This window comes from Rutidosis leptorrhynchoides, chromosome 3 (assembly GCF_046630445.1).
Source record: "Rutidosis leptorrhynchoides isolate AG116_Rl617_1_P2 chromosome 3, CSIRO_AGI_Rlap_v1, whole genome shotgun sequence".
NCBI classification, from domain to species: domain Eukaryota; kingdom Viridiplantae; phylum Streptophyta; class Magnoliopsida; order Asterales; family Asteraceae; genus Rutidosis; species Rutidosis leptorrhynchoides.
The window spans coordinates 10,851,091-10,874,172 of record NC_092335.1 but is presented as its reverse complement, the minus strand read 5'-3'; the positions used below and the strand labels follow the sequence as shown (position 1 = coordinate 10,874,172).

Below are 23,082 nucleotides of genomic sequence, written 5' to 3'. Positions count from 1 at the left end.
CCTCGTATCACTAACCCCTAGGGTGGCACCTTAACACCTCGGCACTTCACCCCGAGTGACATCTTAACACCTCGATGCTTCACTCATTATTTTACAGAGTGGTGTCTTAACACCTCGACACTACACCCCTAGGTGGCACCTTAACACCTCGACACTTCACCTCGAGTGGCATCTTAACACCTCGATGCTTCACTCATTATTTTACGGAGTGGTGTCTTAACACCTCGACACTACACCTCTAGGTGGCATCTTAACACCTCGATGCTTCACCCCGAGTGGCATCTTAACACCTCGATGCTTCACTCGTCACGTGAAACGTGGTGTCTTAACACCTCGACACTACGCATTTCACGCTACAACAAATAGATACATTATATACCTACACATATAATTATTCCACTCACTATATTAACCCTTCGTCATTGGGGTTATATAAGTCCACATCACACGTCCATGTGATAACGTACACACAATGTGTGCACCTCGCCAACGTGGTCAACCAAAACGCACAACCGTGCCAATTGGACCTATACACAAGTCCAACAATTCCACCTATACGAGAAGCGAGCTCTACAAGCGAGAACCCCTTCTCCCGACCCGCACCTTGTCGCCTTGAAGAATGCTACCGAATAATCCGCAATCGCCGATGGAATGTACCTAATCCATTTATCACATAACAAGTAACACAATTAGGGTGGATATACAAATCAACCCAAATTGACAACTAGTGCAATTTCGACCCAAATGCACTTCCAAGCACAACCCGCGCCCAAACTAACCAATAATCACTAACACAAGTGAGAATGGTCCTAATATGCCAATCAAACCCAATAATAGGTGTTAAACACCTATCTTGCCCAAAATGACACTTAAACCCTAATTTGACCCATAAGAAGTCAATATCACGCCATTAGCAAGTTTTGACACCAAAACATATTTAACTCGGTTCTATGCTTCAACTTAATCCATTTTAAGTTTATAAACCTTATTAAATCGGAAATTGAGTCATAATCATCAACAAACCCTAATTTTGACTCTAGTCAAAATTAGTCAACCATAAGAACCCTAATGGTTTTCAAAACACCAATAATCACTAACACTAGTGATTATACACCATTTACAAGTCTTAAACATGGTTAAATCATTAACCAACCCAAAACTCACCAAATATCAAAATAGCAAGTTTCCATAAACCCTCTTCATCAACCAAATGGGTTTTATAACTAACAATCTCAAACCCTAACTTGAATATCAAATCTAACAAATGAAATTCGGAGTTAGGACTTACCAATACTACCAAAACGTAGCTAGGAGCGAGATGAACAACTTTAAAACCCGAGATTTGGCTAGAATTCGACTCCTTCTTCTCCAAATCAAGCTCTCTCACTCTAGAACTCTTCCTCTCTCTCTAAATATGGATGAGAGTGTTTGTGTGGGTGAGAAATGAGCTCCAATGGAGTTCTAGATCAGTTTTGGTGACCCTAAACCGACCCTAAATGAAAAGAACAAAGTACCCCTCATTTAGACCTTTTAAAAAGGCTGAAAATTGCATCAGACGGGTTCGGCGCGCTGCGCCAAAAGGTGGAGCGCCGCTCCAACCTACATGTCAGTTTTCAGAAACTTGTTTTGGCCATAACTTTTTGACCGTAGCTCCGTTTTCGATGAATCAAGTATCGTTGGAAACGTAATAAGATTTCCTTTCCAACGGTAAGGCTTTGAAACATCAACACAAACTTTATTTGGGGTTGAAAAGATACGTACACACCTTGTCACTTCAGACAACGTCCAGTTTCCTTCGGCGTTCGAGCAAGCAACACGTACACTTCATACACGCATCGTACACCATAAATACATTATGTACAATAAATATTTGGGTCTTACAAGTACCCCCGTTAAAAAAATACGCATATCGAGTTTTGGTACATATCTTTAATTAAGTAAACATACTCAAAAAAAAAAAAGTTTTATAAAGTGGCGAGTTGGTCTTTGGGTTGCTGAAAGAAATGATTTTGCATTGTATTTTAAACATTGTTTTCAAGAGTAGAGATGATTCAATCATTGCCCGGGAAATTATTTGTCACGATAAATGGTTACGTTGTATATAAAGTATATTTTCGTCAGCTTATAATTACAATATACATTTCTAAAAATGATACAAACATTTTATGTAATAAATATACTTTTAAAAAGTTATTAATAATAATAATAATAATAATAATAATAATAATAATAATAATAATAATAATAATAATGAATATGATACATTATTATTATTATTATTATTATTATTGTTATTATTATTATTATTATTATTATTATTATTATTACCATCACAAGATAGCCAATCAAGAGGTCTCAGGTTAGAATCTTTTTCAGGACGAATATTTAGTGGTGTTCCGTGGTGAGTTAAAAACAGCCAAAGAGTTATCCTGTTAGGCTGCGTATATCAGAGTATGAGGTCGGAAAACTCTTTTCCCGAGTAGCCGAACGGGAAAAACCATCTACCTTTGTAATTGTATATTATTATTGTTATTAATAATAATATTGATTTCATTGTGATGGTGTTATTATTATTATCGATTATTAATTACTATTATTATGCAATTTTGTATATGTATAAGAGGCTCTTCAGGTATGTAATCTGTCTTTTTTATCTTTGAAAAAACGTATAATATTGTCTACATCTTATATTCTTATCCTTGTATTGTTGATTATTTTAATTTCATCCAATAATCATTTTAAATAATTAAAAATTACTTGAAAGTAATAATCATATAGTTATACTTAACAACGGATTTGATGAGTTTGAATTGCACGCCTATAAGAGTTGACTAAATATGTTCTAAAAAATAGCAGGGGTCGAGGGGCCCACCTCGGGGTTCAAGGGCAACGCCCCTTCCGAGGGCCTTCCGGGGGCCTTGGTTGGCCGCGCCAAAAAAATTTATGCACTATATGTTATATTAAAAAGTTGTCTGCTAACAGATTTTTCCACCAAAAGTCGCGTGGTATTGGTTAACGACTTTTACCCTTCAAATGAAGGGTTACACCCTTTGGTTTTCTCAACCAATTATAACTGAATTTTCTTCCAGAAAATCAATCACTTGGTTTTCTTTCTCAAACACATAATACAATACATCTTCTTGAATACTTTAGATTTTTATTGTTATTGTCTGGAATCAAATCTTATTCTTGTCGTATCTCAATTAAAATTTCGTGATACTCAAAAAACTTGTAGGGTCGAAATATCTAAATGAGAAAGTGATTTCAGAATTCAAAAATCAATCACGTTATCAATTCCATATCCTATTTCTAACCCATATCACATTTTCAGATGTAAAAACTAGCCTTGTGGAACTAATAATATAAATATATTATAATCTCCAAGGTGATACCAATCAATAAACCACCAAATCAAGTTGTCTTCTTTTTCCATCCATTTTTCCAGTGATTCTTTACACTCGATGATGTAAGGATCTACTGGAATATGGATATGAGAGGGAGGACCAAATCATCGAATGTCGTATCGGGTGAAAACCATATCACTTCAAATATGTTTTTTAACTTCCCTGAAAATTGGATTCGAGCTGATTTAAGGGAGTTATTCGATCGATATGGGTCTGTTAGGGATGTATATCTTGCTAGAAAGCGTCTTTCGAGTGGACAACGATTCGGTTTCGTGCGGTTTCAAGGGATTCGTGATGATGAAAGTTTTGGTAAACTCTTAAGTTCTATTCAAATAAATGCTGGGTGGCTTCGTGTATACAAAGCTTGGGAGAGGAATAAACGAAACTCAGTTTGTTCTGCTACCGATAATGAAGTTGGTTCTTCAAAAGTGGGTACGAATACAGTGTTACCTCCTACAAGTTGGGATGGAAGAAAGTTTTCAGAAGTATTTGATGGAGATAAAAGTCACCATCCAATCGCGAATCATTCTCCAATTACACTTCGTAAGGATTTCAATTCAAACGTGAGACATGGTAATAATACTCCCATTGAAATCAATATTGAGGGTAAAGTATTTGAGTTTTATCTTCCCCGTCGCTGAAAAATCACAAGCTTGTGTTTAATTTTAATTCTGATCGATTTCGTTGGACATTGGCTGAAGAAGCTTGCAAAAGTACCGATGATGTCGAGAATGATGATCACTGTAACACCGAGGCAAAGGTCAAGATGGGCGTTAAAAAAGCCGAAGAGGTTAAGGGTTGTGGTTCCAAGCTTGTCGATGACCTGGTACCACCACCGCAGGTTTGCAATAATAATCGGGTTGATTGTGATTCATGCTCTGAGTGCAATGGTGCTCCTATAAACATTGAGAATGTGTGTAGTCAAAAGGGGAACGTTCCGGTTGCAAGAGATCAATTCAACGGTGTTTCTGTGATCGGGAACTATGGTACATCTGAAACGACGGATAATTTTCCGGTAACGGAAACCGTAGAAGGTGTAAAGATTGAGGTAGGACAAGAGTCTTGTGACTCCGATCATTGTGCAGATTTCTCGAGCATGATGGAAGGTCATCTCACGCATGCTTTTGTTTCCCAAGATAATTGCAGTGAGAATTTCAAGGCTACAGGTGAAAAAATAAAAAAGGAGACGCATGAATATTGTGGAGAAAGTAATAATGCCAGTTCATTTGAAATTATAAATGAAAAGATGGATGATATGAATTCATTAGGTGGTTGGCCAATTAGTATGGAGAATATCAAACCATTAAGTGGTGGACCAACTAAATTTTCAAGTGATTCTCTAAAAAATGAGTTTGAAGATTCTACTACAATAAATGATCAAAAGCCCCCATGTGATCGGACAAAGTCTAGCGAACATCCAAAAACGTTTGGGCCTAATGTTGGGCTGAATTCTGAGCCTTGTAAGAGTGAATCTCGTGATATTTCCAATGAGTCTGGTGTTGGTAAGCCAACTAATATCGTGGATAATTCGACAGAAGTTTCAACTTTTAACACGGTAGCTCGGTTTCGTTGTAAAGGGAGAAAAGTTCACCCATTAATTAAAAGCCAATTCATTAAATATGTTTGGGGTAGAAAAAATATGAAACGTAGTAGACGTCGGGATAAACATCGGTGGTATGAAAGATATTTTATCGATGAGGTGATGAAAGATTCGGAAGAGGATGATAGTGATGTTGATTGTTGTTCATGTTGCTCATCATGCTCATCCTACTCATCATCGGGATCGGAAACATAGTCTTCATTGATTAGTCGTGGTGTTTTTTCGTTTCGGGCCGTGGATGTTTGAGTTTTTCGTGTATTGTTTTCGTTTGAATCTTCGGTAGTTAGGCTAGGGGTTCGAGGTTTTCCTTGTTTGTTCTCGTGTTGTAGGTCTGTTCGAGTTTTTGTTTGTGTGGGTGTTTGTGCGTAGTCTCGTGTATTCTAGCTTCTTGCTAGTTTGTTTTTATTTAATAATATGCTTGCCTTTAAAAAAAAAAACTAGCCTTGTGGACCATCAGATGATCAAACACTCTATACCAAATATAAAATGTTACTCGTATCTTTTAAGTGATGTCTTTGTCATTTTTAGTACTAAATACAATACATTTTTGTATTAGCGATTTAGCGAACAAAATAATCCTTACTTTATATTGTATATTTTTATAATATCCATCACAAGATAGCTCAATAGTAGGGGTCTTGAATTCCTTACAAGAAGTCTCATGTTCGAATTCTGTCTATGACGAATATTTAGTGGTAATCAGGGATATGTTAAAAATAGCTAGGAAGTAATCATTGTCGAGTTACACCATCCCGAATAGTTCGAACAGGAAAACCTTCCACTAGTACAAGACTACAACATAGGTTACTTTCTTGTATGGAATTATATAACTTCAATAAATTCTATAAAAACGTCCATCAACCATACTTCATTTCACACATTACTACACACTCAACTCTGTGTACACTACACATGGCTTCCTCTACCACACCTCTCATTTCATCCCATGACCCCGAAAATCGGAAAGAACAACTTTCTGGATCATCAGAAGGTAATGATCGTTTATCCGTGATCAAAGTTCTTTCCGGGGTCCTTGTTTCCGTACTAGTACTTTGTGCATTTGTTGTTGTATTCAACAACCAAAAGCAACAAGATGTGCCACAAGTGGAAAGAAACGTTCACCGTGGAGATCATATTATATCATCTTCATCTGAAACAAGGAAGTTTGAAATTGATGAGTTGCCAACAATCGAATTGAAATCGAGGTTTCCAGGAATTTCGAATCCTAATGCTGAAGTGTGGCAACGCTCTGCCTACCATTTTCAGCCTGATAAAAATTATATTAGTGGTATGAACTAAGCTAGCTAATATTCTCTAGTTTTCCAAAAAAAAAAAAAGTGTACATTATATAATGTTTATTTATACACGAAACTTATGTTCACTTGTAAAATGTAATTATTAGAAATCACCAAACTTGTAAAATTATTTTCATTTATTACTCTTAATAATTTGTTTGTTAGATAAATGAAGTCAAACTTTATAAGAGAGACATTTGTTAATTAATCTACATATCTAAAAGGTATAGGGTAAATGAGTAGTAATTTTTATAATCTTCACAAATTTACCATAAACTTTTTACTTTCTTATAATTCAGACACACTCTTTATAATAGTTCACGTTACAGCTTCTATAAATTTACCACAAACTTTCCACATTTTATAATTTAATCATTAAACTTCTCATTCATTATAAATCGACCACATAATTTTTCTTATCTAATAACTATTCATTATTATTATTATTATTATTATTATTATTATTATTATTATTATTATTACTACTATTATTAAATCATCACATAATTTTTCACTTTATTATTGTTTAACATTTTTCCTTATTATAAATTAACTATGTAACTCATTTTTTAATAACTATTTTATTGTTATTATATATATATATATATATATATATATATATATATATATATATATATATATATATATATATATATATATATACTTTCACGCTTATTACAAATCAATCACATAACTATTTTTGGTCCTTCCTCGACAAAACGAAAAAAAAAATGATAAATACTTACTTTCTCAATAATTAGCTATGTAATTAATGTTAATCAAAGGTGAAGAACCGGCGCAAAGTCAGGTTGCCCAACTAGTTTTATCTTAATTTCAACAAAATTACTAAGTGAGTTTTTTTAGACGAAGAGTTAATACGGAGTAATAATTTGTAGTAATACAATAAATTAGGTTATAAAATATCACTATACAGCTGGCCTTAACAAACTAATTAACCAACTTAATTATACAACATAATAAAAGATATAAGCATTATATGTAGTGAATAAAAAGAGTGAAATATGATCCTTGTTTTGAATTTTATTTGTTAAGAAAATGCGTTTTGTTCATATTATTTCATTTTTATGTTCTTTTATTATTATTATTATCATAATTATCATTATTATTATTATTATTATTATTATTATTATTATTATTATTATTATTATTATTATTATGATCATCATTATAATAATAATAATAATAATAATAATAATAATAATTATTATTATTATTATTATTATTATTATTATTATTATTATTATTATTATTATTATTATTATTATTATTATTATTGTTGTTGTTGTTGTTGTTATTATTATTATTATTATTATTATTATTATTCTTCTTCTTCTTCTTCTTCTTCTTATTATTATTATTATTATTATTATTATTATTATTATTATTATTATTATTATTATTATTATTATTATTATTATTATTATTATTATTATTATCAAAAAGGTTTTATAAACTTAATCTGATTAAATTTTAAATAGAGTCTAATGATATATTACTACAGCATATGCTTAAAGTGTATATTTTTATTAATTTAATATGTGTTTCAAGGTTTTGTTTCAACTGATTCAATTTCTTGTCATTATATCATGTTGGCGACATATTCTTGATGATATTGACGATTCCCGGTTTCAGATCCTGATGGTAAGCTTCTATCTTCTCCACTTAATTATTTTTGTCACAATGTCTTAATACATCTCGTCTACTTTATACATCAAACCAAATCACTGTTGAAAAATGATCGAACCTATTTTTAATCATATAGATAAGGTAGATTCGAGTGCTAACTGAGGGAGATTGGGGTGTTTTTATGTTTTAAGGACTCATTATCATTTCAAGATATAAATCTTCGTATGAATAACTGTCACGTTCCAAACATAATGATCCATATGATCATTAACACATTCATACTCTATGAGAGCATAATACCTTTAATGTAAATATGACATATCACAAATGATAACAGTTAACCCCTAAATAAGGTTATGACACTTCTATTTATAATGTTTACGAAACTAGTACAGTGCGCCTTTTTAGTTGTGCGCGTACTTGAAGTTTATTAGGCGCATCATAACTGCGCAAATATTTACGCACAACCGCACATATGATCTGAAAATGAAAGATGATGATGTGCATCTTTTATATATTTGAAAAAACTGCCTTTCAAAATATATATATATATATATATATATATATATATATATATATATATATATATATATATATATATATATATATATATATATATATATATATTTGAAAAAACTAGGTGTTGTTTGTTTTCCTGTCTGCAGACCTTATTATGTCTTATGTCTGCGCGCTCGCAGACATTTTTACTGCAGACAGTTTGTTTTTCTGAAGACATAAGATAAAATAATGTCTTATTATGTCTGCAATCTCGCAGACTTTTACTGCAGACAGTTTGTTTTTCTGAAGACATAAGATAAAATAATGTCTTATTATGTCTGCAATCTCGCAGACTTAGAAATGTGCTTCTAAGTGCTGCAGACAGAATTAAGTTATGTTGCAGACATAAAAACAAACAGTCTTCATTATTCAGCATACAGACCTTCAGACCACATCTTCTTAACAGACATGGTCCGCAGATCTTCAGACAAAAACATCTTAAAAAACAAACAGCACCTAACTTTTGCTAAATAATACTTCGTACTAGTACTGTTGGAAGCTTCGACGAGCCCAACACACCACTATAGAGGATCTAGACTATACTAGACTCACTACACCAACACTTTGACGTTGGTTAGCCTTTAATTTTATAAATCCTTAGTGCACAATGTACTTAGGCGACAGTGTCGACCATATATCTTTAGGCCGTATAACCGACCATGTATTACTTAGGAGGCAGAGCCGACCATATAATAAGAACAACAAAAGTGCATTAAGAACTTAAACACAAACTAAGGCTTGATCGGGAAACTTAACAAAAACACTTATATTAAATTACAATTACAATATTACTTACAAGCTTTATCTTCTCTACTTTCGCTAACTCACACTCTTCTTCTCTTCTTCACAACTCACTTCTTATTTCACTCTCACAACTTTCACACAACACAAATGAAATCTCCTCCCATATTTATATTACTCCATGGAACATTCTAGAACCTAGATATTTTCATGGATATATAAATATCTAGATATTTCTACAACCTACAAATATCTAGATTTTTCTTTTACATTTCAATTTCTAGATTTTTCTCTCATATTCTAATATCTAGATATTTTCTTATACATATTAATATCTAGATATTTTACCCATATACATTTACTAATTTCATATTATTCTAAATTTGCATTGTATTTTAACACTCCCCCTCAATGTAAATTTTCTTCCAACGATGTCTTGCAGACCATTCCAAGTGCTTCTCTGAATTTTGTAAACTTCGGTTTACTTAGGCTCTTGGTGAATATATCTGCTACCTGTTCATCTGTCTTTGTTGGCACCATCTTGATCTCCCCTTCAAGGACCTTCTCGCGAACATAGTGATAGTGTACTTCTATATGTTTTGTTCTTGCGTGAAAGACTGGATTCTCTGCTAGACGTATAGCTGATAGGTTATCGCAGAAAAGCTCTACTTGATAGTCTGTTGATTGATGAAGATCTTCCATTAGTTGTTTCAACCACGTAATTTCTTGTGTTGCTGACGATGCCGATCGATATTCTGCTTCAGTGCTTGACAAGGATACTGTTGGTTGTCTCTTGCTGCACCATGATATTACTCCTGATCCAAGACTAAACATGTATCCAGTTGTTGACCGTCGTGTATCATAGTCTCCAGCGTAATCGGCGTCACAATATCCAGTCACGTGACATTCTTTTGTTTTCTTGTACAAAATGCCAAAGTTAATAGTGCCTTTAACATACCTTAAGATGCGTCGTACAACATCAAGGTGAGGCTTCTTCGGATTGCTCATGTATCGACTAACCACTCCAACTGCATAAGATATGTCTGGCCGGCTTAGTGTGAGATAAATAAGACTTCCGACCATCTTTCGATACATGGTAACATCTTGAAGACTTTTTCCTTCATCTGCTCGTAGTTTTGTATTCGGATCCATCGGAGTTGAGATAGGTTTGCAATTAAGCATTCCGTACTTTTGTAAAAGATCTCGCGCATATTTCTGTTGTCCCAGAAATAATCCTTCTCTTTTCTGCTCTATTTCGAGTCCAAGAAAATGTTTGAGTTCTCCAAGCTCCTTCATATGAAATCTGATAGACAGATTCTCTCTTGTTCTTTGAATCTCCTCATAGTGATCTCCCGTGATGATTAAGTCATCCACATATACTAGCACTATGGCTAGTTTTCCTTGATATTGTTTCACAAATAAACTAGAATCTGAAGGAGCAACTGTGAAACCACTTTGTACCAAGAACTCACCAATTTTCCCGTACCAAGCTCTTGGAGCCTGCTTCAAGCCGTATAGTGCTTTCTTTAATTTGCAGACATGGTCAGAATGGGACTTGTTCTCAAAGCCTCTTGGTTGCTCCATATAAATGTCTTTGTCAAGTTCTCCATGTAAGAAAGCGTTCTTGACATCCATCTGCCACAACTTCCAAGATTTGCTAGCGGCTAAAGCTAGTAGAGCTCGAATTGTTGTGATCTTCGCTACTGGACTAAACGTTTCTTCATAATCCAGCCCATATTGTTGAGAAAAACCTCTAGCAACAAGTCGGGCTTTATACCTTTCAATGGAGCCATCTGATCGAGTCTTCACCTTGTAAACCCATTTACAAAATATTGGTTTTACATCTTTTGGCTTTGGAACTAAACTCCATGTCTGGTTTTCTTTTAGTGCATTAATTTCCTCTTCCATCGCTTTCTGCCATTCTTGACTTTGTGCTGCTTCTTCATAAGTGGAAGGCTCAATAGGTATTGATTCATCCACATGAGCAGCATTGGTATACCTCGGATTAGGTTTCCTCGACCTTGTTGATCTCCGTAATTCTTGCACATGCTCCTCGGCATCCATTTGGCTTGGACGAACCTCTTCGGATGTAGATTGATGTACCCCAGTTTTCCATGGACTCGTTTCCTTATAGTACGACCCTTCTCCTTCTTTTATTGGATCCAATATCTGCTCTTTAGGTTCTTCTTTTTCTTCTGGACCTTCTTCTAATCCATGAGATTCTGGAAGCTCTATCTTTTGAGGTGACCACCATGAAGAAGCTTCATCAAATACCACATTTCTTGAAGTATGGCATTTTCCAGTATTTGGATCACAACATCTCCATCCTTTTCTTGATTCATCATAACCGACAAAAATGCACCGAATTGCCTTCTTATCAAATTTGCTTCGTAGATGATCTGGAACGAAGACGTAGCATACACATCCAAAAACCTTGAAATGGTTGACGGTCGGCTTGATCTTCCATAATCTTTCATATGGTGAAATATGCCCCAACTTTGTTTGTGGAAGCCTGTTAATCACGTACGATGCCGTCCTCATACATTCGGCCCAAAATCTGCCTGGTACATTCTTACCATGAAGCATACTTCGACAAGTTTCGGCAAGGTGACGATTCTTGCGTTCCGCCACTCCATTCTTGTAGCGACCCCGACAAATCGTCAATTGACGGCGTCGACTACTTAGGTCCCGTTGCGTGGTCATAGGTCTTTAACGTGACGTTTGACCAAAGATATGTCGCATTCCTTTCAAAAATAAAGATTGTTTCAAAGTTTACAAGAATTGTTCATCCAAAAGTTACGTTACAAAGTTATAGTTACATGTGAAACCTATGCGACACAGTTTTAAAGAAAGTCAAAAGACGCTCCATGAAATGCATGTATACTCGACATCCAATGCAAGTATCAAAATAATGAGCGGAAGCATGTTTCACATAGCGTTCAAAGTCCTGAGAAAAACATAGAAATCTGTCAACGAAAACGTTGGTGAAATCATAGGTTTAAGTAAGTAAGTACAAGTGAACCACAAGATTTGCATCAATGAAATAATAGTAATACATTCCAAAAGTTTGTTTCACGAGCACCCAATTATCAATGCTTAACATTCCTTCCATTGAACCCCATCACTTAGTGCTAGAACATACACTGTTTCTCGAAAATATATTTCATTCGTAAACGGTAGCGAACCGTTTGAATGAGGGTTTGTCAAACCCAAATGGATCCATACAACATAAGTTCTCGCTTACACCCGGCAAGTGTAACTAATGATAATCGAATTGAGGATTTTGTTCTAAACTCGTATGTAGAATGTTTGTTTTCCTGTACTTGTGTTCACTTAGTAAAGAAATGTTTATGTTTTCTCATCCCAAATGTAAGTTCAAAAAGAGTAAAAGTGGGACTATGATCTCACCTTGAGTGCACGAGTAGTAAAGTACTTCAACAAGTAAACGTGTGCAAAGAACAATGCTAGTCTTGACCTAAACAATAGGTTGTATCAATAACGGTAAACACGATAGGTCAAAGATGTTCAATTAGTCCTATGGCTCGTTAAGACTCGATCATAATAGTATGTGAATCAAATTGTCATGTTTCATGCAAGGTACAAGTATAAAAACATGTTAGAACGATTGCACAAATATTTGGTTAAGTTTGATTAAAAGTCAACTTGGTCGGGTCAAAGTCAACGAAAAAGTCAACATGTTCGGGTCGGGTCCCGAACTATTTTTCTGAGGTTTTTAATCATATATGAGCATGTTAGAACAAGTTTCATGTGAATCGGAGGTCCGTAGTATGCCAAACATTTTTCGTATTTTGGACATGGAGGTCAGAGCCTGGACACGGCTTATGCCGCGCCGCGGCCCACAATTGTCGCGCCGCGACAATACACGGGAGCTGGTACCTGGCCAGTTTCAAATGTTCAAGTCTTGATCCAAAATTCGTTTTAGCACAAAATGCAAACCGTAAACATTTAGAACTCGCACCTTATATCGTTGGAAAGCTCTTTTGACAAAGAACATAACTAAACATGTTTCATCAAACAAAAACATCATTTCCAATGACCGATTTCTCGTCATGTGATCATTTAAAGTCCATTTTCAAGTTTCAAGTTCACAAAATGCATTTTAAGTTTCAGGAATCCAATTCACACATATGATATGCCGTTTTGAATGTAATGAAACATGCATTACAACTAAACACTAACAATTAACATTTCATGGTATTCAAGCATCAAAAAGTTCATCTCAAGAACGGTCAAACCCTAATCAAGAATCACAAAATCATTAATCATGTTTTTGAAGTTTTACAAATCAACCTACACATCAAAATGAAGCTAGTGATACTAGTAACACAATTAAAACATGAACTTTAACGATTTAACAACATTTAATCTTCCAAAATCAAAGATTAAGCAAACCCATTTTCAAGTGTTCAAACTAGTTACTCAAAACAACAAATCGAACAAACAAAACATATATTCATGTTACACACGAGCCATAGACACTAATTAACACTTTTATAATTCAAAAACATCAAGAACACAAAATCTAGTAATTTTAGAAAGTTACCCAAATGAGATGAAATTGGTATCAAGTCGAAGAGGATGAAGAGAGGATTCCAAATATGTAATTTGTTTTGATGTTAGCCTCCAAATCCGAAATTAGATGATGAATATTGGTTGAGTTCTTGAGAGGAAAATGGAAGTATGAAAAGAGAGAAAGAGAGAAAATGAGAGGAGGAGGTTGAAGGTTTGACTAGTTGACCTAGTCAAATCTTTGGCCTCTTTGCAAGTTTAGTCCCTCTAGTTCGGGTGCGGGTGCGTGAATTAACCAAACGAATTATTTTGAATTACACGAGAGATGTTAAAATCCAATAACGAAAATATTTTAAGAAGGTTAGCTAATGGAGGCTATGAATCGAGATACTGAGGATAATATTACAATAAAAAGACGGGCGTTAAAATAATTTAACGGAAAAATGCGGGATGTTACAATTCTGCTGTGGAGTATTGGGACAAGTTAATTGTCTTCTAATCTTGTGCTTCTCAAGATAGATATTGAACTCAGTCGATAAATATTCTCCTCCATTATCTGTGCGTAAGCACCGGATCTTAGTATTGAGCTCACTTTCTACCTTGTTCTTGAACTCTTTAAACTTCAGAAAAGTCTCCGACTTCTCCTTCATGAAGTAAACCCACACATATCTTGAGAAGTCATCAATGAATGTCATCATATATTTCATACCTCCAAGTGATGTTTGTTTCACTGGGCCAAAGACGTCTGAGTGTATGAGCTCTAGTGGTGTCTTGGACTGATGAGCTGAATCCTTGAATGGCAATTGGTGAGCTTTGCCAAATTGACATCCAGCACATATTGTATCTGTTCGGATATCAATTTAAGGAAGGCCATTTACTATGTGTTTCACCATCATCTCCTTTAACTTATTGTAGCCCACATGCCCAAGACGTTCATGCCAAAGATCAGCCGTCTCATTCTTTCGAGTCTTATCGACATATGCTGTTTCAGCAGATAGTACATAGACCGACTCTATTCTTCTTCCTTGCATAATTGGATTGCCAACCACCTTCACTCTCTTGAATACTGACACATCTTCTGGTCCAAAGAGCACATAATTCCCTTCTGCTGTCAATTGTGGTACTGATAGTAAATTCTTCTTTAGGCCAGGGACAAGATACACCTTCTCGAGTTGGAGCTTATGAGAGCCTCCTTCATTTGGAATTATTGTCTTTCCAATGTGAGAAATAGATAACCTTGAATTGTCGGCTGTCAACACGACTCTCTTTCCTTTGTAATCCTCCATTTCTTGCAGCTTTGTCCCATCGTTGGTCATATGATTTGAGCACCCAGAATCGATGATCCAATCATCTTTGTAGTTTATTTTTGACTTTAAAGTTGTTGTAAGAGCTTGATCATCTATGTCAGCTTCAACAGAGAGTCCAGCTTCTGCATCCCATGTTTCCTCATTAATGGTTGCTTCGAATGTGACATCTTTCTTCTCATCTCTTGCAGCGGCCACATTTCCTTCGAAAGTTCGCCTTCTGGGGAATCTACAATCTCGAACAAAATGACCCTTCTTGCCACAATTGAAGCATTCACCATTCTTTCTCTTATCATTTTGCCCGTATTGTTGGCGATGATCTCTTCTTCCTTGTTGAGCTCCCCGAGCTCCCCCTGAAGTGTTGCCTTTTGACTTTGGGTGACTCTTCCATCCATATGTCTGACTTTCTTTCATCGCATCTTGTCTTCGAGATGTTGCTTTCTTCTTATTGGTGAAGAGTTCATCTGCTTGGCTAATGCCTCTTGATTAGCCAATAAATTCTCCAGCTCTATTAATGATGGTTGAGTAGGCCATCCTCTCACAGCGGCTATAAATCCATTATAATCGGATCTTAAGCCATGGATGATAATTCTCTTCATCCTTGCATCACTCACTTTCTCTTCAGGAGCAAGCTGAGATATCTCACGGCAAATAGATTTCACCTTGGTGAAATACTGAGAAATAGATAGACTTCCTTGTGAGATACCTGCGAGCTCATTTTCCAAGAGCTGGAGTCGTGCTTCATTCTTCTTTGAAAATAATTTTTCAAAAGTTTCCCAAGCTGCCTTTGGTGTTTTCTCGTCACGGATGTGTTCCAATAGATCCTCCTCGATTGTAGTCTTCAATATAAATAAAGCCTTCCCGGCCTTGATGTTCCATTTTCTCAAGGCTTCGGCATTTTCTTTCGGTGGAGGCGTTGTGTCACTGCCAGCAACTATTTCCCATAAATCCTGTCCTTGTAGGTAGGATTCTATGCAGGTCCGCCAATAACCATAGTTGTGGTTATTGAGACTCTTGATTCCACTGCTCGTACTTGCAAGATCTGCCATCATGACGTCCAACGTCCAATAAGCTTGGTCCCTGACCGATGAGCTTTCACAGTTCCTAACTGTGCTCCGACAGAATCTCCCTTAGAGCCTTGGTGAAAACAAGCCGATGTAAACGTCCAACGTTTACCGATTTCCTCCACTAGCAATGGTCCCGAACGACCCGCTCTGATACCAATTGTTGGAAGCTTCGACGAGCCCAACACACCACTATAGAGGATCTAGACTATACTAGACTCACTACACCAACACTTTGACGTTGGTTAGCCTTTAATTTTATAAATCCTTAGTGCACAATGTACTTAGGCGACAGTGTCGACCATATATCTTTAGGCGGTATAACCGACCATGTATTACTTAGGCGGCAGAGCCGACCATATAATAAGAACAACAAAAGTGCACTAAGAACTTAAACACAAACTAAGGCTTGATCGGGAAACTTAACAAAAACACTTATATTAAATTAAAATTACAATATTACTTACAAGCTTTATCTTCTCTACTTTCGCTAACTCACACTCTTCTTCTCTTCTTCACAACTCACTTCTTATTTCACTCTCACAACTTTCACACAACACAAATGAAATCTCCTCCCATATTTATATTACTCCATGGAACATTCTAGAACCTAGATATTTTCATGGATATATAAATATCTAGATATTTCTACAACCTACAAATATCTAGATTTTTCTTTTACATTTCAATTTCTAGATTTTTCTCTCATATTCTAATATCTAGATATTTTCTTATACATATTAATATCTAGATATTTTACCCATATACATTTACTAATTCCATATTATTCTAAATTTGCATTGTATTTTAACAAGTACTACGTAACCTACCATTGTCTAATTTTCACTTGAAGCAAATGTCCTTTTGTGAAATATAAATAAAGCTGTTAAAGCTGTTTATCTAGACAAGAGGGAGCTTAAATGAAATAAGAAACGAAAAGACCAGACCGGTTTGTTGTTGGTGATTTAATATGTTCGATAATAATTGTACGGACAAAAAAGTTAAGGATGTTAGGAATGATTCCTAAGTACAAGTAAATGATTGAATGTGACGCAGGCCCAATGTATCACATGGGATGGTACCATCTTTTCTATCAGTACAACCCTGATTCTGCCATCTGGGGAAACATCACATGGGGCCACTCAGTATCCAAAGACATGATCAACTGGTTCCATCTCCCTTTAGCCATGGTCCCGGACCACTGGTACGATATCGAAGGTGTTATGACTGGGTCGGCCACGGTCCTCTCTAATGGTCAAATCATCATGCTTTACACAGGCAACGCTTACGATTTGTCCCAAATACAATGCTTAGCGTACGCCGTGAACTCATCTGATCCACTCCTTATAGAGTGAAAAAAATACGAGGGTAACCCTATTTTGTTCCCACCTCCCGGGGTGGGATTAAAGGATTTTAGGGACCCATCCACATTATGGTTGGGCCCGGATGGTGAATATAGAATGGTAATGGGGTCAAAGCATAATGTGACAATTGGTTGTGCTTTGATTTACCATACTACTAACTTTACCCATTTTGAACTTAACGAGGAGGTACTTCATGAGGTTGAACATACAGGTATGTGGGAATGTGTGGATCTTTACCCGGTATCGACTGAAGACACAAACGGGCTAGAAATGGGTGATAACGGTCCCAATGTTAAATATGTGTTGAAACAAAGTGGGGATGAAGATCGACACGATTGGTATGCGATTGGGTCATATGACGTGGTTGTTGATAAGTGGTATCCAGATGACCCAGAAAATGATGTGGGTATCGGGTTGAGATATGATTTTGGGAAATTTTATGCGTCTAAGACGTTTTATGACCAACATAAGAAGAGAAGAGTCCTTTGGGGTTACGTTGGAGAAACCGATCCCCAAACATATGATCTTAAAAAGGGATGGGCTAACATTTTGGTATGTAACTTTCAAATACAAATAATCTCATTTTTTATTCACATTCATACGAAACTTATGAAAGTTGTTTCGTCGATATGTTTACAGAATATTCCACGGACGATAATTTTGGACACAGACGCAATCCAATTTGATTCAGTGGCCAATTGAGGAAACGGAGAAATTGAGATCTAAAAAGTGTGATGAATTTAAAGACGTGGAGCTCCAACCCGGATCACTCATTCCCCTCGAGATAGGGACAGCTACACAGGTAACTCGAACATAATTATATTTGGTTTCGTTTTGCTATTATGTTAGCAAGTTGAAATGCATAACTAACCCTCTTGATTGTTGCAGTTGGATATAGTTGCAACGTTCGAAGTTGATCAAAAGAAGTTGGAATCTACGCTTGAAGCTGATGTTTTGTTCAATTGTACGACTAGTGAAGGTTCAGTGGGAAGAGGTGTGTTGGGACCATTTGGTGTGGTGGTTTTAGCTGATGCTGAACTCTATGAGCGACTTCCTGTCTACTTTTATATCACAAAAGATACAGATGGGTCTTCAAAAATTTACTTTTGTGCTGATGAAACAAGGTTTAACGTCATTGCGAAAACAATTATTTAATTCAATGGTTATTTCTATATAGTTACAAATTAATCATTCTTGAATGTAAACTTATGCAGATCATCAACAGATCAGCAGGTAGGGAAATGGGTATACGGAAGCAGTGTTCCTGTTCTCGAAGGCGAAGATTTTAACATGAGGTTACTGGTACGAAACAAAAGAGAAAAAAAGATAACAGATAACACGTTCACACAATTTTTTTTTATTCGGGTAACATTAATATAAATGTTGACATGTGGTATGATACGTTTATAGGTGGATCATTCGATAGTCGAGGGGTTTGCACAAGGTGGAAGAACAGTTGTGACATCAAGAGTGTATCCAACAAAGGCTATATACAATGCAGCTAAGTTGTTTTTGTTCAACAATGCTACTAGGATCAGTGTAAAGGCATCTATAAAGATCTGGAAAATGGCAGAAGCACAACTTGATCATTTTCCTCTTCGTTGATGGGCTACATGAATCATTTAGAATGTGGCACTTTGTATCAGTATGTTACACTATTCTATGGTAGAGTGGTGTGACACTCGATTGGTGGGGGTGTTCTGTAATTTGATATATTTTGTTGTACTTATCTTTGTTATGTTATTATGGGTGTGTTTGTTTACTTCTTAATAGAATGGTTCAACGCCGAATGTTGAACCATTTAACATTTAGTGTGTTTGTTTTTGACATCTGAATGACAGATGATGCTGAATGGTTCAGATATCCAGTGTTGAACCATTCAAAGCTGAGATAGTCTCTTAACCAGTAGGCACATAAACTTTGTGTAATATCGTCTTTAAATTATATCAAAAACACTTATTAACCAACTATATTCTACTCAAGGTTGAAGAAAACAGAACCCGGGGAGTTCTCGGCAGGACCATTTCTTGGAGTTCTCGAAGAACTCAGGGAAAACACGGGGAGTTATCGGCGGTTGAATTTCGTTGACTTTTGGGATAATTTTTATGATACCTTAGATTTGACCGAGATTTGACCGACTTGACCAAGATTCGACCAATTTTTTGCCGAGAAACTCAATTTATCGGTCGTTGACAGATTTTTTGGCCGATTCCAAAATGAAAACTCGGCAACAACTCCAAAACGAGAACTCAGCGAGAACTCGGCCGATTTGTCCGATTTTTGCAACCTTGATTCTACTTATTATTCATATAAAGGTTAATAAGGTAATTTTACATCATTAACATTGGTCATTCAAAAATGATTATCAAACAGCTTATTGTCATTCGGAACCAAACTCATTAATCATTCAGATTATGAACCATTCAGTTTTATCAAAGGCACTCTAATTCAACGTTTGTTCCTATTCACAACCGTTTCTAAGAGAACTAAAATGTTAGCTTATTTTGATCCCTTGTCATACAATTAGTATTTTAAATTTTTATTCGACTCATTCGACCCTTCAAAGATGATATATGACCCAAATCGACCAACTTATAAATAAATAGGTAGAAATTGACCCCTCTAAAAACAAAGATCATTGGTCTAGGATCTCATTTTATTAAGTATTAACAGGAATAGTTGGTATAGAAAGAGAAAATAGATTACATGCAGCAAAATAACCAAAACGCAACAAGGGTTCACTCATGTTCTGCATACAAAGGCAAAGCTTAGTACCAGGGTAAAATGGGGCTTCCTTATTAGATGTTCAAACTCTTAAGGACCGCAACACTGGTGTCAGGATTCTACATTTAAGGGCATTCTTTCTCGTAGACTTCATTAGCATACTTCCAGTTGATGACTTTCCAGATATTCTTCAAATAATCCGGTCTAACGTTTTTGTACTGCATCAAAACAAAATAACAAAACTAAAACATTATGACGTGTTAAATAAAGTGAAGTTAACCAAGAAATTGAGGAATGATTTAGAGGTATGTGAACTATCTGCATATATGAAATATGAAGCATGACCTGCTGAAGCATATCTATCTGCAGTAGGTCAACACTAACACATTATTACTCACAAGTACAGACTATGTAAGGTTTATATTATCACCTGCAAGTAGTATGCATGCTCCCAGACATCAATGCCAAGTAGAGGAACTAAACTTGCACCTTTTGTGACCAGTGGATCCTGCAACAAAAGTAAGATATAACCAACGATTGAATTGCACGTGACTAAAAATATAGATGGTGTGGAAACATACGCAACCACTTGATTTTCTAGAGCAATTTTCATTTAAAAAATGCAAAAGATCAAACAATCACTTATATATTGGAGTCTATACCTGGTTTGCAGTTGTTTCAACAACAAGCCGTTTCAACTCCTTATCGACTGCAAGCCACTATAAAAAAATATATCAAATTTGAAGTGAACAACGTTTAAGAAAAAAGGTTTAATGATGACTACTGATAATAGATCATACCACCCATCCAGAGCCCTGTACAGCAGCACCTTCAGCATTCATTTTGGCAATCAACTTTTCCATAGAGCCAAAGTGCTGGTCAATAGCCCAGCCTAAAGAACCATGTGGTGGCTCACCACCGCCTGCCTGCAAAACACACACACACATTTCGGTCAAAATGATAGTATGCTCTAAATTATCACTCAATTACTAGGAAACAGACTTACACTAGCTGGAGCGAGATTTTTCCAGAAAATTGAGTGATTCACATGACCTGAGCAGCAAAAGTGGTGTAATATCATTACAATAGCTTTAGTGCATAAACTAAGAGATGTGGCAGGAACAATAATAGATCAATAGCATAAAAATGATCATATTCAGACAAACGCCGGTATCTTTTACTTACACAATTTGCAATAAATGAAGCAAAATTGTTACTTCCAGAAGATGCTGAATATCTATTGAAAGACATCCCTGAGCTACAACTGAATTCCTTACTTTACACTTCTAGAACATCAAATTACACGCACATACACTTATCATCCCAAAAAGTGTCTTTTCCGGAAAATAAATATAGTAATACACATGAATCATTAAGTTAAACCCACACTAGCAGAGTAGCAGACACTCCTTCAAGTTTGAATTTTCAAAAAACTACAGGCTATACAACTTCTGGTGTTCATAATGCACATCATTAACTATCACAAACAGCCTTACCAGGATGCTAACAGTAAGTTGGACAGTTGGTTGAACAACACTATTCTATTTGTCACTAAATAGCCTTGGTTTGAGTCACATTCTAGCATATATTCGATGAAATCAAAAATTTCACACAAAATGCATAAAGGCTGCATTTTCCCCTCACAAATGTAAAAATTAGCATTAGTTTAAACTAAACTATAATATCAAGCATAAAACTCAAAAGTTTTGCATACAATGAAAACAAATCCAAAAGTATAGCGTAACATCAGATAGAGTTCGCATAAAATATCTCCCTTTCACGTAATTTTATGCGAAATAAGATTCTATAGCTTATTAGGTGAATTTTTTATTTCAATTGTCAAAATGTTTCGATTGTAAATTATCGAACCTCCGCCGTTGAACTTAATGGCGCTCTGTAATTTAACAGCAGTAGATGCATCACCCTTAGCGATTGCATCATCAAGTTGTTCAAGAGCTTTATTGTAATTAGTGATGTAAGCTTGATGATGTTTCTGATGATGAATCTGCATAATCTCTCCGTTAATTGCTGGTTCAAGTGCGCCATAATCGTAAGCGAGATCTGGAAGTGTAAATGTTTGTAATCCACGAATTTGTTGTTGAAATCGACCTAGGGTTTTTGCATTTGCTAGGGTTCGAAGAGCCATTTTTGTGTGTTGGATTTTGGTATATGAAATGAAATGGTTGCTTATTTAAGATGCCAAATCGAATAAATCGGTGTGCACCACTGACTTTGTATCTCTTGCAAAACCACCATGTGGACAACGTAATGACGTTGATATTTTTTCATATAATACTTTTATATAAATATAATTTTAATTTTAAGCTTACTAAATTTAGTATTTAATTTTTTTTTACTAGATGGCTTATCAATGATGTCACTAAAAAAAGTACATTATCTACTGGTGTCACTAATTAAAAAAATAAAAAATTTCACTACATCGCGTATTTTACTGATGTCTAGTACTACTGCTAAACATATAATATATCGGCCCTTACTCTGTATGGTACAAATTAACGAAGCATAATAATAAAACTTAGTAGTATCAAATTATCAATTAGTGATGCTAATTTGGGTGGTTCCTTCGAGTGGGTTGGGTATGATTTACGATGAATTATATTTTCGATTTTAATAGGGTTTTAGTTGACTTAGAAACTTCAAATATTGGAGCTTTGGTCATTGTTAGTAGTTGGTAGTTTGGATTTCCCGATTGTCGCGTTCGAAGTTAGGGATATCAATGATGCTTCGGATGTTCCCAATTGTTAGTTCCGTGTTGATACTATAGTGTATGTGTGCAATGTATTTGGTAACGTATTTTTGCAATGTATTAAGTTGTTTTTAAAATCTAAGT

General features: G+C 35.5%; 1 protein-coding gene and 1 pseudogene across 1 annotated transcript; one reads left to right on the top strand and one right to left on the bottom strand.

Annotated features, from left to right (window-relative positions):
* Positions 1-5,902: 5,902 nt before the first annotated feature.
* On the top strand, positions 5,903-19,124 carry LOC139895732 (beta-fructofuranosidase, soluble isoenzyme I-like; annotated as a pseudogene).
* A 1,008-nt stretch (positions 19,125-20,132) lies between these two features.
* Positions 20,133-22,448, bottom strand: LOC139895731 (superoxide dismutase [Mn], mitochondrial-like). The gene is made up of 6 exons (XM_071878268.1): positions 22,101-22,448; positions 21,238-21,284; positions 21,032-21,157; positions 20,894-20,950; positions 20,662-20,739; positions 20,133-20,449 (listed from the first exon to the last, which is right to left on the bottom strand). Exons 1-6 carry the CDS (start codon positions 22,375-22,377, stop codon positions 20,357-20,359), a joined length of 678 nt encoding a protein of 225 aa, XP_071734369.1. The 5' UTR covers positions 22,378-22,448; the 3' UTR covers positions 20,133-20,356.
* Positions 22,449-23,082: the final 634 nt, after the last annotated feature.